Source organism: Myodes glareolus, chromosome 15 (genome assembly GCF_982192425.1).
Source record: "Myodes glareolus chromosome 15, mMyoGla1.1, whole genome shotgun sequence".
Lineage (NCBI taxonomy): Eukaryota > Metazoa > Chordata > Mammalia > Rodentia > Cricetidae > Myodes > Myodes glareolus.
The window spans coordinates 51,851,202-51,868,061 of record NC_142040.1 but is presented as its reverse complement, the minus strand read 5'-3'; the positions used below and the strand labels follow the sequence as shown (position 1 = coordinate 51,868,061).

The following is a 16,860-nucleotide window of genomic DNA, read 5'->3' as shown; positions in this document are numbered from 1 at the left end:
GTCTGTGTCTATGTCGTTACCTACGTCTGAATGTAAACATTGCCTTCTCATATACTCAGGCTGGCTTCACAGTCACACAGATGAAACCACAAAACAGGAGAAATAATGTGAGAACAGGGGCTGCATTGTTCTTCACAGCAAATCTTCAGTCCATCTACTTTCCCATACTTTCCCATTCATTAATGTGATGGTTACTTTCAATGTCAACTTCACTATATTAAGGGATACTAAATAGGTGGGAAGGTCTTATTCCTGACCATGTGTGAGATTGCAACCAGATGGAAGTAGCCTTTATATCAGTATAAAGTGTAAGGAAATTTCACCCTCACCCAAAATATCTGAGCACTGTCACATCTGCTCAGTACTTGAAATAAAAAAAAAATTATAACAAAGATGAAGATCGTCTCTTTTTCCTCTTTTGGAGCTAAGACACCCATCTTCTCTTGGCTTCAAACATCAGACATCAGGACTGAGAGATGGTTAGGTGAATGAAGAACTTGTCAACCTAAGTACAGATACACAATAGTGACCAGAAAAAGCCAGGCACCTATAATCCCAGCAATAGGAAGGTAAAGATAGGTGGACCTGGAGCCTTTCTGTCCTGCCAGTCTGGAATAATCGCGAGGCTCCAGGAAAAAAAAAAAAAAAAAAAAACAACCCTGCCACAAAAAGTAGGGTAGATGTATTAAGGAGAAAACCTAATGACACCTAGTATTAACCTCTTGCTTCAGCACTTAAACATGGTGCACTTACTTCCACATAAGACCCAAGAAATTTTGAAAAAGGTTCTGAATGCACAGAACTGGAGCCACACTGGACTTTCTAGTCTTACAGTCTCATGCTAGCAGCAGCACAGAAGGAGATGTGTCCCCTTAAGCCTGCCTGCTAGATGGAGCTGGCCACCAGTTGCCATGAGATTAGCTTTGTAATCAGTTTCCCTAGTCTCACACAGGCCTCAATATAAAAGGATAATCAATCATACACTATGTGTAGGATTTAACATTAGCTTATACAACAAAACACACTGAAAGATACAAAATAAAAAAAGGAGCCAAACAGAATACCTCCTAACCAGGTTCTAATTTGTTTACAGTGTGTATAGCCTTAAGAAAAAAAATAAAAAGGAGACCAAAAGTTATAGAAAGGAATAAATAGCTTAAAATAATATGATAAAGTCTTTAAAAACTGTAGAAGGAGCGAGCGGCAGGCCGCATTCCCACCACCCGGCTCCTGGCTAGCTTTACCCAAAATAATTACATGGAAACTGTAGCTGGAAGGGAGAGGGAACACACGCTTTACATTGGGACTTGTAGTATAAGAGGCCATGCCCAAGTAGGCTGGTAACTTAAATGCTGCAGGCTGAAGGAGTTCCTATGGCACAACAGGTGCGGAGAGACATGAAACTGAAAGAGAGACTGATAAAATACATGGACCTAAATATTTTTAAAATGCTTTAACTCTAAAACAGAAGTCCAAAATGCATTTGTATTGGGAACTTAAAGTATGTATTGCTTGGTAAAATGATTTCCCACAGGAAACAAGACGCTATGGATTGTTTCCAGGTTAACATGGACCAGATTTGATAAAGGGACTCCTCCTGAACTTTGACTGATGACATCCTCCTTCAAAGGTTATAACTGATCTTCCCAAGATTTGGCCTTGATCTCAAATTTTCTCAGAGTCCCTATAAGATTAGCAGTGCCCAACAATCACCAGAAAGTAATCTAGAAAACTATGCCCAAATTCCCAAACTCTACTTTATAAAAGTTTTTTTCTTTAAAAGGGGCTTGGTTATGAATTTTTATTGTTCATAGTCAATTTCTTTTAACAGAAGAAAGGGGATATGATATAGAAATGATGGAAAAAAGAATAGATTATTGAATCTACTATAATTGCAAAACATTTCTAATCTCCAAAAATTTTACATTGGTATGATTTTAGTTTATTGATGCAAATGTAAAGTTAATTTTGTTTTACTGCATATGTATTTCTATTCTTCTTTAAGGTATTATGTGTATGTAGCTCAATTAAAAATGTAATAAATAACTAAAAATACAGATTAATAGTTAGTCATCTATAATATTCAAATTCATAGTCATATTAGTTTTTCTAGGTATACAATGATCTATTTCAATTAGGTAGGTAATCTTCAAACACTTCAAAGACCTGCAGAATTTGGCACATAAAATATTTGAAAACTGTGACTTTTCTCAACAGATACATGTTGACTTCTTGAGCTTTTAGTTGCAAGGCTTCTCGAGCCTCCATATTCCCCTAGCCATTGCTAGGTCTCCTTATTTTTCAGAGAAAGGTGAGTGTGCTATCTGCCCATTCCCCAGCCCCACAATGTAGGATGCTTGTTCCATAGCCCCATGAGACAGGACACTCAGATACAATAGGGAGTAGAGTAAAGCAGGAACTCAGTTTATTACTGTGAGCATCAGTTTATAAAGGTTGAGTGACATGATGTGTTATGGGGGTACCTCCAGCGGAAGAGACGCAGCCAAACCCTCCCTCTTGCTGGAGGGGCATCTACCTAGTTTTTGCTGCCTCATCCTCACTCAAACTCGAGCAAGGCTTTTCTCTGTTCTACAGGCCATGAAGTCTAAGCCCTGAACACAAGCCAGGCTTTTTTCTATCCTAAAGGCCTCAAGATACAGGCCATGAGATAATTTTGACCCAACAGATATATATCTGCCCCTAGTAGCACTAATTATTTCAAGAGGATGATAGAAATTGAAGAAACTCCTTATAAAATTTGCTTTCAATGTGGCAAGGGTAACCATTTGGGCAAGAAACTGCTTTTGCCTGACTTATTGGCAGTATACTGTATAAAGTGGACATGCAGGACCCACAGAAAAATGACCACTAAACTTTGGCAAAGTTAGGCAGGATGATCCTTCAGGTTCCTGTTTCACAGAAGAAACTGCCGACTGCAGGACACAGAGAAAAGTGACTCATGAACTTTGCCAACATTGGTGGGATTTCCTGCTTCACTGAAAAGTCTGCCAGATACTATAGGCCTGTAGGCTGAAGACTGGAAACCAACATTAAATACCCAACATTCGGGTGAATGTTTACACACTCAGATATCTCTGTCAATTATAGAGTTTGAAAATTGCTTGCAATGAACTTCCTGCTTACTCAGGAACTTTTCTATCCTTCTGGGAACTTTGATGGAGTTGAAGATCAGATAGTTATAATTATAGTTTTCATTAGTTATAATAAAAGATAAATTAGATATGAAACATCAGAATCACAAGATAGGATATATGATAAAGTATTTTATTTAATTTTGCTAAATACAAATAGACTAGAAATTGTAACTGCAATTTTTACTTGATAACTATTTTTTATATTTAGTTTTACTATGTTAAAGTTAAAGCCCTTCTTTTTGATTATAGAGAAAAGCAGATATGCTGTGGAATATATTTCTGTATGCTGTGACTATGTGTTGCTCTAGGTATTGATTAATAAATAAAGGTGATTTGGTTCAGAGCAAAGGAGGATAGAGCCAGGTAGGAAATTCAAGCAGAGATACAAGAGAAGAAGGGCAGAATTTGGGAGCATCCAGACTACCCTGAGGAAGAAAGACATGTAAATAAGGTAATAAACCACGAACCAAGCAGCAAACTATAGACTAAAAAAAATGATTAATTTAAACATAGGAGCTAGCTAATAATAAGCCTGAGTTATTGGACAAACATTTATAATTAATGTAAGTCTCTGAGTGATTATTTGGAAGTGGCTGTGGTACCAGGCAAAAGAGAAAATCCTTCATCTACATCAGGAAGACTGAATCTCAGAATTAACATATTTTGTACAGACAATGCTAGCTCACATGAAAATCCCTGTGTGTAGTATGAAATGTGACATGGGATCCTCATCCACATATTGCACATGATCCCTCACATGATTTTCCCATGTATATTTGTTTTGAGAATAACATTTTATGGAAGAAAGTTCACACGTTATTTGTTGTCCCTTAACTCCTACTATCTTGAAAAAATAAGACATTTTATATTTATTGCTTTTTTTAAATCTACTTACTTAACAACACTGAGGTTCATTCTGTATCAACTTATAAATCTCAGGTTTATTCTCTTTTACATATAGTTGTTACTCCAATAACTGGACAGACTGTAGCTTCTTTTCTTTCCTTATGTAAATTTCTCACACATTAGGAAGTAAATCTTTCATACAAGTCATATCAAAAATGATTTCTACCAACCCTTCAATTTTCCGTTAACTATATTTATTATTTTATTCAATATCCAGGAATACTTCATTTGTATGTTGTCATTTTCAGGTAAACTGATTCTTATTAAATCTTAGGAGTGGCTATTCCTCCCTAACAGGGTAACAGCACTCTAGGCATCTGAACTCTAAAGAGAGTTTATAAAGTAGAAAAAAAGGAGTAAGTAGAATTTGTCTAGTGTGGGGTTTTTTATCTCAAATGATTGGAGAAGTAAGAGCCAGAGAATAGAAGTCAGATAGAGATTGAAACTTTTATAGCACTGTGAATGGCAGAAAGAACTGAAGAGGAGAAATGGCCGGTAAAAGGTTGGTACTAGAGCAAGGGAAGTCAGGTAATGAGGAGTCACCAGTCAGTCAATGTACTGTATGAGGATCATGAAAAGAGCAGAAATAGTGAGGACAACTGGAGGTCCACCAGCAGGAAGAGAAAGTTCCTTGTGCTACGGAATGGGAAAGCTCCCAATGTCCTCCCCAGGTCAAACTTAACATTATGCCTTCTTTTCCTTCCTAGCCACACACAGGGTCCTGAGCAACAAGCCCAGCACTTTCTTCAACAGCCACAAGGTGGCCAGAGTGAGCCCCAGCAGGAACAAGAGGACATCCAGCAGGTACTGGACATGCCATGGCTGCTGAAAGCCATGGGGCTTTAGATGTGTTCCTCCCCCTGTTTGTAGGATGTGGTCAATCCAGCCCACCAGACGCTGGGACGGTGTGAGGGGGTGGGAGCGCCTGATGGCCCTGGCAGTCATTGCTGCAGTCTTGTACCTATGGACAGACACAGAGAGATTGTGTTACCAATGTGCTGTGCACATTTGAGACTTTATACATACATAAATGTATCGATACACACTTAAGTGCATACACGTCATGGGAGACAGAGCATTTGGATGGGGTTTGTAAGCAGCATGCTACGGCTTGCTTGATGGCAATGTGGACTGGCTATGTGCCTGAAAGTGGGGCGTGTGCATGGCTTTCAGAGGCACTAGCGGCTCTGCCATGCTGGACTGGGCAGGCAAGCATAAAGTACCATATATACCAAAGTAATGGTGCAACTTAAGTTTTAGGAAGTGCTTAGCATTTTAAAAAGTGCTCCTGGAAAGTAAAGAATTATAGATATGCAATAAAAACAATACACAAGCTTCTTCTTCTTCTGGAAAACACCAATGGCGGATGACGCCTGTGCAGCAGGAGGGCCCGGAGGACCCAGGGGCCCAGGATTAGGAGGCCGTGGCGGCTTCCGCGGAGAATTCGGTAGCAGTCTGAGGGGCCAAGGCCGTGGGCGAGGCCGTGGCCGTGGCCGAGGCCGCGGGGCTCACGGAGGTAAAACTGAAAACAAGCAGTGGATTCCCATCACCAAGCTGGACCGCCTGGCTAAGGACATGAAAATCAAGTCCCTAGAGGAGATCTACCTGTTCTCCCTGCCCATTAAGGAGTCCGAGATCATTGACTTTTTCCTGGGAGCATCCCTAAAGGATGAGGTTCTGAAGATCATGCCGTGCAGAAGCAGACTAGGGCAGGCCAGCAGACCAGGTTCAAGGCTTTCGTTGCTATTGGGGACTACAATGGTCACATAGGTCTCGGTGTTAAATGCTCCAAGGAGGTAGCCACTGCCATCCGAGGGGCCATCATCTTGGCCAAGCTTTCCACTGTCCCTGTGCAGAGAGGCTACTGGGGGAGCAAGATTAGCAAGCCCCACACTGTGCCTTCAAAGTGACAGGCCGCTGTGGTTCTGTGCTGGTGCGTCTCACCCCTGTCCCCAGAGGCACTGGCATAGTCTCCGCTCCTGTGCCCAAGAAGCTACTGATGATGGCTGGCATTGATGACTGCTACACATCAGCCAGGGGCTGCACTGCCACCCTGGGCAACTTTGCCAAGGCCACCTTTGATGCCATCTCTAAGACCTACAGCTACCTGACCCCTGACCTCTGGAAAGAGACTGTGTTCACCAAGTCTCCTTATCAGGAATTCACTAACCATCTAGTGAAAACCCACACCAGAGTCTCTGCTCAGAGGACCCAGGCTCCAGCTGTGGCCACCACATAAGGGTTTTTAAACAAGAAAAATAAAAGTGAATCAAGTCTGTTACAAAAAAAAAATACACAATAAATATCCAGATGAAAAAGGCCCCTAAAGGAGATGTACTGTGTTTTTAAAATGTACATATGCTTGGGAGAGAGAACAAAAGAAGTATAGAGAGTTATAAAAGGAAGCAATTTTTTAAAAAAAAAAAAAGTAAAGTCTTTAAAGAGACAGAGTACAGACAGTCAAAGATTAAAGGAGTAAAGATAATAAAATATATATTAAAAGTAATAAAGTAAAAATAAGCTACATAAAGATGGGAATTTACAGAGAGTCTAGATTATGTATATTATTTTGTTTTCTTTGCATTTTTGACTGTAAAAGAGATAAGTATAGAGAGACATTTCATTGTATGGTTTGCTAAGCTAAGCCAACATATATGTTTTAAAGGTATCTTGAATTCAAAATATGGTTCTAAGGATATATTGCTTTGGAAAAGAGGTTCTTCTCTTGTTTCCACAGAGGATGAGAACCTCTGTGATTGCTTCTAGACTGGTATGGTTTGATTGAACAAGACCCCCCACAAAGGTCTCCTTGAACACCCCCAAAAATTACTATGCCCAACAATCATCAAGAAGCAGTTTGAATAAAACTGTGCTCATATTCCCAAATATTGTCTATAAATATTTGTTTACATTTAAAGGGGGATATGCTATAGAGATGGATACCTTGCATTGGTATGGATCTTGGTTTATTGACATAAAATTTAAGGTCAATTCTCATATAATTGATTAAGGTGTTTGTGCTGCTCACTTAAAAATGCAATGTATAATTAAGAAATATAGGCTACTAGATAATAATCTATAGTAGTCAAGCTTGTGGTCATCTTAGTTAAATTTTCTAGATATATAGAGATATATTTCAGCTAGTTAGGTATTCTTTAAATCTCTCAGAGACTTCAGAATATGGCATTAAAAATGTTTAAGAGCTTACAACTTTTCATGACAATGAGACACGTCTGCTCCTGGCAGCACCAGTTACTTCAAGAGGAAGATGGGCTTCTAAGAGACTCCTTATGGAGTTTGCCAGTCATTGAGCAAGAAACTGCTCTTTGGACTATTTAACTGGGCATGCAGGACTGCTCAAATTGCCTAAATGTGAGACCATTCTTTGGGGTTCCTGCTACACAAAAGAGTCTACTAGACATTCTGTAGGACACAGAAGAAAATGACAGACAAATTGCCAATATATGTAAAACTGTCTTTGAAGTTTCCTGCTTCATGGAAAAGTCTGCTGGATACTATGGGCCTATAGGCTGAAGATGGATGCCCCAATAATACAAAAAAAACTTTAGATGACCATCCAGGCAGTGAGATGTCTCTGTCAATTCTAGAATTTTGAAATTTGCTTACAATGTACTTCCTGTTTACTTAGGTGATATTATATTGTTCTGGAGTCTTTGCTGGAGTTGAAGAATAGATAGTAACAATATAGTTTTCCTTAATTATGATAAAAGATAAAATATATACAACTGCAATTCTTGATTGACAACTGGTATGGGAGAATTATCTGTATTCTGTCAATCATGTTGTAAATAAATGCTGATTGACCAGGCAGGAAGTTTAGGTGGGTCAATCAGACAGGAAGTAGAGGTGGAGCGATGAGAATAGGAGTATTCTGGGAAGAAGGAAGCTCTTTCCCCACTCCTGACCAGACCACCAAAGAAATAGCATGTGACCTGTCCCGCAGAGAAAGGTACCAAGCCATCTGGCTAACATAGATCAGAATAATGGGTTAATATGAGCTACAAGAGCTAATAAGAAGACTGAGCTAATGGGCCAAAAGTTTATAACCTAATGTAGACTCTGTGTGATTTTCTTTGGGGCTTGCTAGCTGTGGGGAACTGGGCAGGGCATAAACTCCAACAAGCCGGCCTTCATGTTACAGATAACTGTTTTGTTGTATGTAATTTTACTATGTTAAAGATAAAGCCTTCTTTTTTTATTTAAACAGAAAAGGGGAGATGATGTGGGAATCCCCTCTATGTGTTGTGATTACCATTAATGAATAAAGAAACTGCTTTGGGCCTATAGAAAGACAGAACTGAGGTAATCAGGGAAAGCTACAGTGAATGCTGGGAGAAACAAGGGCAGAGTTGGAGAGACACCATGGAGCTGCTGCCAGAGTCAGATTGCTGAAACTTTGCTGGTAAGCCACTGTCACATGGCGATACACAGATTAATAGAAATGGGTTGAATTAAGATGTAAGAGTTAGCAATAAGAACTTAGAGCTAATGGGCCAAGCAGTGGTTTAATAAATACAATTTCTCTGTGATTATTTTGGGTCTAAGCTATCTGGAGGCTGGGAATTACAAGCGGCCTCCCTCCTCCTTCATTTTACCACACCCCACAAAATTCTGGTTTCATTGATAAACAGACTACACAGACCCCTTAGTGCTAGGCCTGAATTCAACCTAAAGGATCCCAACACCAGAGAGCTGCATACCTCTTGTCTTCTATGACTTCTTTCAGTGTAAGTGCAAACGTTTCTGCCTTGATTGTCTCTAGCTGAACAGAAACACCAATTTTCTTAACTTCTATTCGGATCATGTTTTCAGGTTGGTCTGCACAAAATGGAATTCCCACGATGGGTACTCCTTGCTGGATGGCCTCCATGATGCTATTCATTCCACCATGGGTGACAAAAAGTCGAATACTAGGATGAGCTGTTGCAAAAGGAAAAAAAGGATTCAATATTTCACTCTGAAGTTTCAGATACCAGGTAAAGCAACAGACCCAAGAAATACCAATGTACTGGACATAATGGATATACTGTTCCTTATATTGAGATTTGCATTGTTCTAGGATATGATATCCAGCCTTCCCTCTACAGAAGGATGCCTTACTTCAGTGCAAAACTGTCAAGTACATAGAACCCAGTGACAGCTATAAAGAGAGGAACAAAACAAGCATGTTTCTCTGTCCTTTTGATCATCCTCATCTTCTCTATTGATGCTTCTTTTTTTAAATTTCTTGCCTCTATCTTCTTTTGCTTTCAACATCTGACTTCTTACTAAGCTTGTATTCTATGTATTATCTCCTCCATTTTAAGAGAAACTAACAAAAGTTGATGATATATTAGACACTTCTGTATTTACCAATCTTATCTGTCACTCCATATTGAAAGCAACCATACATTTCTTATGATCATAAAGAAATGATCCCAAACTATACCTCACACAAAATCTGCCAAAGATCCCAAGAAATAAAGTCCATTCTCTGTTGTATAGCCTGTAATTTTACTGAATGTAGATCTATGTGAAAAATTTCCCAGCTTCTTTTTAATCAAAATTTTAGGTTAAAAAAAATTAGGTAGAAAATTCTGATACAGTCATTGTGTGTGGAAGTGGTGGGTTCTCAAAAAGTCACACAAAAACAAATAATTTGAGGTGATGTGACTTTGGGGAATTCTCTGTTGCACAAAAATCAAATCAGACTCTGAGGTTACTTGAGTTGACAATCAAATAGCTTCCTATATCCTCAGTCCCCCAACATCATTGTAAGCTTCTTGAGTTTTTAAGTCCTTTGGCAACTATCAAAATGTGTCTGCATTCATACATTTATATTCGTATTTTTAAAATGCTGAAAAGTTCTCACATCATTGTGAGAATAGTGGCAACTTCCCTAAGGAGTATCTATAGTTCACATATTGTTCAAGATTGTATTGGAGTGATCAGTGTTAAATATTGTTATGTCAAGGGTACAAATCTATTTAGGACCTTGAGACCTGTCTGAGTTTGGAAGGAAAAGGAAGTTGCTGCTATCACATGTCTAGATCACAGACTGATTGCCCCAAGAACTCTAATTGCTTTTGCTTGCCTGTGTGAGATCTATCTTTACCTGTCAGCAGCCTTTTCTTCTGCCAGCCCAAATATTCAAACATCCATCATCTATTAAGTCCCATAAGCACAAACACAGGAATAAAGTAGCAGGTCTTGGGATGCTTACCCAGAAGGTCATTCTGGGGAACCCAATCCATGATTTTGACATTTGGGGCCAATCTCACATCTTTGGGCCAATGATCTTCCTTAACTGTCCACAGCACCCCTTGAGGGAGGCGAGCAAAGGCACTGTTCATCTCCTTAATAAGTTCCTTCGTCTGATGCAGGGTTACTAAGGAGCCCAGGGCCACAAGAACAAAACCTGAGTCTCCAAACTTAGAGATAAAATCCTCCAAGTCCTAGAAAAATCATAAAGGAAAGAAGGCAAAAGAAATGGTTTGTAAAAGACAAGGTAGCTATGACACAAAATCAGTCCTGAACTTTAATAAACCTTTACTTTTATTTTCTTGTGTTCTATATGATAAAACGCCCTTTATAGACCCATGCTCTGCTCTGATTACTGATTGCATTGATTGGCAGCCCTCTCTTCACCATTGGGATATTATGAATTGCTCTCCTAAGCAAATGCACATACAAGATTTGATTTGAGTAACAGATTACTACTTCTAGAAGTATAAGGTCAGGAGTAAACTGATTGTTAAGGGCAATTTTTTTGTTTAATAACTTGAGTCCCCTCCTAAATATTTTAATATGATTTGTATTCTTTTTTAATTCTAGAAATATAATATGCAAAATATCTTGACCTTTTGTGATGTATAATGTCTTCTCTTCTGGTGTTGTTTTCTAGCTTTGGTTATGGGGTAATGATAGATTTATAGAATGGGTTGAGAAGTCTCCTTTCCTGTGGAACCACCACCAATATTTATAGAGGAAGTAGTTTGGAGAGAACTAAACCCAAATTTCCTAAATGATTATTTATAAATGATTGTTTAAAGGGGGATATGCTGTAGACAAATGAATATTTTGCATTGGTATGGATCTTTGTTTATTGATACAAATTTAAGATCAATTTTTAATATATATATGTATATATAGATACATATATATATATATATATTTCTGCTCTTGATTAAGGTATTGTGTTTGTGCAGTTCATTTAAAAATGTAATGTGTAATTATGAAATATAGGTTAATAGAGAGTCATCTATAGTAGTCAAGCTTATAGTCATGTTAGTTGCATTTTCTAGATATATAAAGATATATTTTAGTTAGATAATCTTCAAAACTTTCAAAGACCTATAGAATATGGCATTTAAAATGCTTTAAAAACTTAGGAAATTTCATGACAGTGAGACACATCTGCTCTTAGAAGCACCAATCTACTTCAAGATAATGGATAATGGGCATAGAAGAGGTTTCTTATGGCATTGGTGAGCCATTTGGGCAAGAAACTGCTCTTTCCTGGACTACTTGATGCTATGCTGTATGAACTGGACATACAGGACCCACAGAGAAATGATTGCTGAACCTGCCTAAAGGCAAGAGCATTCTTCGGGACACAGAATGTCTGCAAGACATTCTGCAGGACACAGAAAAATGTGACTGACAAACTGACAATATAGGCAAAACTGTCTTTGAAATTTCCTGCATCATGGAAAGTGCCTTTGGATACTATGGGCCTGTAGGCTGCAGATGGATGCCCCAACGGTACAGAACTTTCAGTGACTGTCCAAGCAGCGAGATATCTCTGTCAATTCTAGAGTTTTGGAAGTTGCTTACAATGCCCTTCCTGTTAACTTAGGTAATATATTGTTCTGGAGTCTTTGATGGAGTTAAAGAATAGATAGTTATAATTATAGTTTTCCTTAATATGATAAAAAATAAAGGTAGATATAAATATTGTAACTATGATCCTTGCTTGATAACTGTTTTTGTTATATGTAATTTTTCTGTGTTAAACTTAAAAACTTCCTTTTTATTTAAACATAAAAAGGGAAACGGTGTGGGAAGTCCTTCTATATATGTGCTGTTTTAGTTGGTTAATAAATAAAGAAGCTACTTTTGGCCAATGACTTAACAGAATATATCCAGGCTAGAAAAGATATAAACAGAGAGTATGCAGGGTCAAGGAGATATCATGAAGCCACCAGAGGAGAGAGATGCAAGCTGCTAGCCAGAACCTTGCCAGTAAGCCATGAGCTTTGTGGTAAAATATAAAATAATGGAAATGGGTTAATACTAGATGTAAGAGCAAGCTAGCAATACACATAAGTGATTGGACAAGCAGTAATTTGAATAATATAGTGTCTGAGTGATTATTTCAGGGATGAGCAGACGAGAACAGACAAGTGCCCCCAACATTAATTCTTAAGTGTTTCATTTAATTCACCAGTTAACCCATGTTAAGTTAGATTTCCTTAAAGAGAGATTTTATTATTGTTTCAGTCTAATTAAATGCCAAAAGTTTAAGATTTTTATTTGTTCTTGAGTCAGTTGTGTTAGCAGACATGCATACACAACTTTCCATTCATGTAGGATAACTATTTTGATGATAAACCATGTTTGTTTAATTTCCTTATGATCTTTCTTGTTTTAAGTAATATTAGGTAATTTTTTCACTTCATAACTTAATTATTTTATTACTCGTTTTTATTTATTTTCTCAGTTACTCTACTGGTTTGTCAGCGTACTACTCTTTTGTTTGCATTGATTCTAAATCTTTTTCTAGTCATCGTTTCAGTTACCTACACTATGATTCTTTTAATACCCTCTTTCTGTTAGCAGCCTGCTTAGTTTTCTCTTCACCATCTGTGCCTAATACTGGCACAGATAGGTTAGGTTATCAATTTCAAATACCTTGTCTATACTAATGATGAAAATAACGGCTACAAATTTCACCTAAGTCTGGTTTCATTGTCCTCCCTTATCCCCCTCTGTTTTGTCTCATTTCCTTGATATGTAATATTTGCAAATGTTCCTCTTCATTTTTCCCTTAGCCTCACTGCTTATTTTATAGTGTTTTGTCTATTTTTATATACTGTTGATTTCTATCTCATCCCACTGTGACAAAAGTTATTTGTGTTAATTTAAGATTTTGAAAGTTACTGGGGTTCTTTTGTCTGTGTGCTGTCTAACACACAAAGCAAGGCAAGGAATTTGCTTTGTGCATTAGAGAATATGTGCCCTGCTCTTGTTGGACGGAACACTTGGGTCTTGTGAGGTGGTTCAGCAGCTAAGAGAACTAGCTGTCCTTCCAGAGGACAACAGTTAAATTTCCACATAACAGGTCACAATCGTCTGCAACTTTGGCTCCCAGGAATCCAATACCCTTTTCTGATGTCCTCTGAGCCCAGGTACACACATACACATTCAAAGCAAATACTCAAGCACAGAAAATAACTTAAAAATAAATTCAAAAGGGTTACTGATTTTATTGAGTTGATCTTCCCAAGGTCCAATTGAAGACCAGAAGGAGGGAGAAGATGAGCAAGGAAGTCTGGACCACAAGGGCTTGGTCCACCCACTGAGGCAGTGTGCCTGTTCTAATGGGAGCTCACCAAATCCAGCTGGACCGGGACTGAATGAGCATGTCATCAAACCGGACTCTGATTGTGGCTGATAATAGGGGATGACTGAGAAGCCATTGATAAAGAACTTTCATCTGGCGATGGATGGAGATAGAGACAGAGACCCAAATTGGAGCACTGGACTGAGCTCCCAAGGCCCAGATGAAGAGCAGGAGGGAGAACATGAGCAAGGAAGTCAGGACCGCAGGGGTGTGCCCACCCATGGAGAAGGTGGGGCTGATCTAATGGGAGCTCACCAAGGCCAGCTGGAATGGGACTGAGCGAGCATGTGATCAAATCGGACTCTCTGTAATGTGGCTGACAATGAGGGCAGACTCAGAAACCAATGATAATGACACCGGATTTTGATTCTACTGCATGTACTGGCTTTTTGGGAGCTTAGTCTGTTTGGATGCATACCTTCCTAGACCTGGATGGAGGGGGGGCCTTGGACTTACCACAGGGCAGGGCACCCTGACTTCTCTTAGTACTGGAGAGTGAGGGGGAGAGGGAGTGGAGAGAGTGGAAGGGAAATGGGAGGATGGGAGAAGGTGGAAATTTTTAGTTAATAAATAAATAAATTCAAAATATACTCTATATATTTGTAATAGTTTCTGCTAATATATGGTGCTATTCAAGATGATAATTTGTATGGATATTCTTTTCATTCTAAAACTGTAGAATTGAAGTCTAAGTTAATATTTATTTCTTCTTTAAATTCCTTAATTTTCTTCACCATTTTATTTCATGTTTTTTGCACATATGACCCGTTTTACTGTAAATTAACTGTTTCAATTATTTTAAATAATATTTTTAAACTTGTGAAGTTTGGCAAACACAAAATTTTAAATAGTTATATATTGTTATTAACCTACAGTGAATGTTTTGATATTGTCTGTTTTCCTCATGTTAACAACCACCATAGTCTATTTTGCTTCTCCATGATTTTTTATGAAATGTGGTAAAACACCATACAGAGTAGATTTCAGACTCTTTAGTAAGGATTTACTTCAAAACATTTGTTCTCACTCTTTACTTTAACCATACTCTATTTCATCTCTGTGTGCCAATATCTGAACTTCCTGTATAGAAGGTGAAGTCTCTGCAAATCATATCTAAATTTATGAATATAAATTAATCTTCTACTACTTCAGGATTCAATCAGGGAACCCAGATGATGACTGTCTTACTTCCAAATCTATATACAGTACACCCATCCCCACAAATTTGGGTTTTCAGAAAATTCTATCCAAAATGCATATCAGAAACCTCCTTCCAAGAAGAATATATATGTATCACTCACAGATCACTTCCCAAACATTCTTCTCACCCACCTCAAGGACATGTAGGCAGTTTGGTACCAAAGAGAGCTAGAGGAATTCTATATCTCTGCTTTGAGTTGAAAGCAGGAGAGACATCACCTTCATCACCTCAACATCTAGGACAACACTGTACGAAACCAAAGGTGATTATTCCTCCCAGCATGGGACAGGGAATCCCACAGTAACAGATAACAAGCAATCAAATATTCTTAGCTCTCTGCACTTTTAGGTTTTCAGTGGTAGTGATTCTGAGCCTGCATTGAACATGCAAACTACATGACAGCTTTGATGGTTTATGGTAGCTTGATGCAGTACAAAAGGCTGAACAGTCTCAACAGAACAACAGAATCAGTTCCTCCTGTCACTGCTACAGTCCACATACATGCCTTCTGAAAGTGTTTTCTGTTTCATTATGAAGAACCTGTCTCCTTAACAAATACTAAATGTATGGACTTTCACTGTATTTATTTTATATATAGCTCAAAATTAATATGGAAATATCAAGACTAGCTACCGGAGTTATTCCAGCAAACCCAGGCCTACAGAGATACAAAAAAAAAAAATGCAAACTTTGTACCAAGATCCTCAAACTTAGCATGTGGTATTTTAACACTCTACATTGGCAACCCTTAAAATGTACTCTCAGAGTGTCTGTCTTGCCTTAGAGTACATCCTTTTAGGACATCTCTACCAAGAAACAATTCTGACCTACGGTGATTTGAAAGAAAATATTCCCCAAAGGTAGTGGCACTATTAGAAGGTATGACCTTATTGGAATAAGTATTACCTTGTTGGAGGAAGTGTGCCACTATGGGAGTGAGCATTGACATCTCCTATGCCCAAGCTATGCCCAGTGTCACAGTTCACTTCCTGTTGCCTGTGGATCAAGATGCAGAACTCTCAGTTCCTTCTCCAGTTACATGCCTGCCTACATGCTACCATGTTTCCTGTCATGAGTATAATGGACTAAATCTTTGAAAGTATAAGTCACCCAAATTAAATGTTCTCGTTCTTTCTTAGAATTTCTGTGGTCATGGTGTCTCCTTACAGCCCCAACGTAGACACCTCCTAAGAATGGCAAGCTTCTGAGTGATAGATAAACTGAGGGCAAAAGTTTCACTCACTTGAGGTATTGGCCTGGCAGGTTTGTCCATTAAGCCTCCCACATAGACTGTGTTGGGAAACAGGGGACGAGCAAACTCAAGGGCAAAATCACAGTTGACAAAAGAAAGCTCTGCTTTCAGTAGAAGGTCAGACAAAACAGGCCGAGAGTCTTCAGCAAAATGTTCCTGGATGGTAGCATCATATTGAGAAAATATTTTTCTTTGCTTCATGGAGAAATCAAAGAACATCAGGAAGTTCTTTACTCGGCCCCAGAAGTCCATTTGGTCAGTTAGTCTTGAACCATACACTGGAACATAAGACAAGGGGCTTGGTAGCACAACGTTTATATAGCTAAATTGTAGGGGAAGAAACGTGACAAATTTTTTCTCAAGTTTTTCAGCAATCAGGTAAGAGCATAAATCTAAATAATCAAAAAATAGTAGATCAAAATTCTCATTCCTTAAGGAGTCCATGATGTCCTCTCTGCCTAGGAAGTGACTGCACAAGTCCCCAAAGTATCTATGTATCTTTACAATCACATGATGTGTGTTCCTGTAAAAGAAGAAGAAGACATAATTTCAGAAGCTGTTTTATACATTTTGGAAGACTGTTATACTCCATGAACGTATTCCATAACTAGACAAACACAAGTCTATAATCCAACACTCTGGAAATGGAGACAGGAGGATCAGAAGTCCAAGACCAGACTTAGACTTGAGACTTTTGAGGTCAGAACACTAGACTAAATAA

At 38.5% G+C, this 16,860-nt stretch overlaps 2 protein-coding genes and 1 pseudogene across 9 annotated transcripts in view; 1 reads left to right on the top strand and 2 right to left on the bottom strand.

Annotated features, from left to right (window-relative positions):
- LOC125397518 (UDP-glycosyltransferase 3A2-like) overlaps positions 1-16,860 on the bottom strand; it is a 152,205-nt gene that overhangs the window by 22,534 nt on the left and 112,811 nt on the right. The gene's annotated exons all lie outside the window — the stretch shown is intronic.
- LOC148119697 (UDP-glycosyltransferase 3A2-like) overlaps positions 3,265-16,860 on the bottom strand; it is a 33,321-nt gene continuing 19,725 nt past the window's right edge. For all 8 annotated transcript variants that reach the window (XM_087896930.1, XM_087896931.1, XM_087896935.1 and 5 more), the window contains 4 exons: positions 16,131-16,662; positions 10,285-10,516; positions 8,783-9,002; positions 3,265-5,022 (listed from right to left, as the gene is read on the bottom strand). In XM_087896930.1, the coding sequence (XP_087753056.1) occupies positions 4,746-5,022; positions 8,783-9,002; positions 10,285-10,516; positions 16,131-16,662 (1,261 nt within the window). In that variant the 3' untranslated portion in view covers positions 3,265-4,745. The remainder of the gene's footprint in view (positions 5,023-8,782; positions 9,003-10,284; positions 10,517-16,130; positions 16,663-16,860) is intronic.
- Positions 5,421-6,315, top strand: LOC148119698 (small ribosomal subunit protein uS5 pseudogene; annotated as a pseudogene).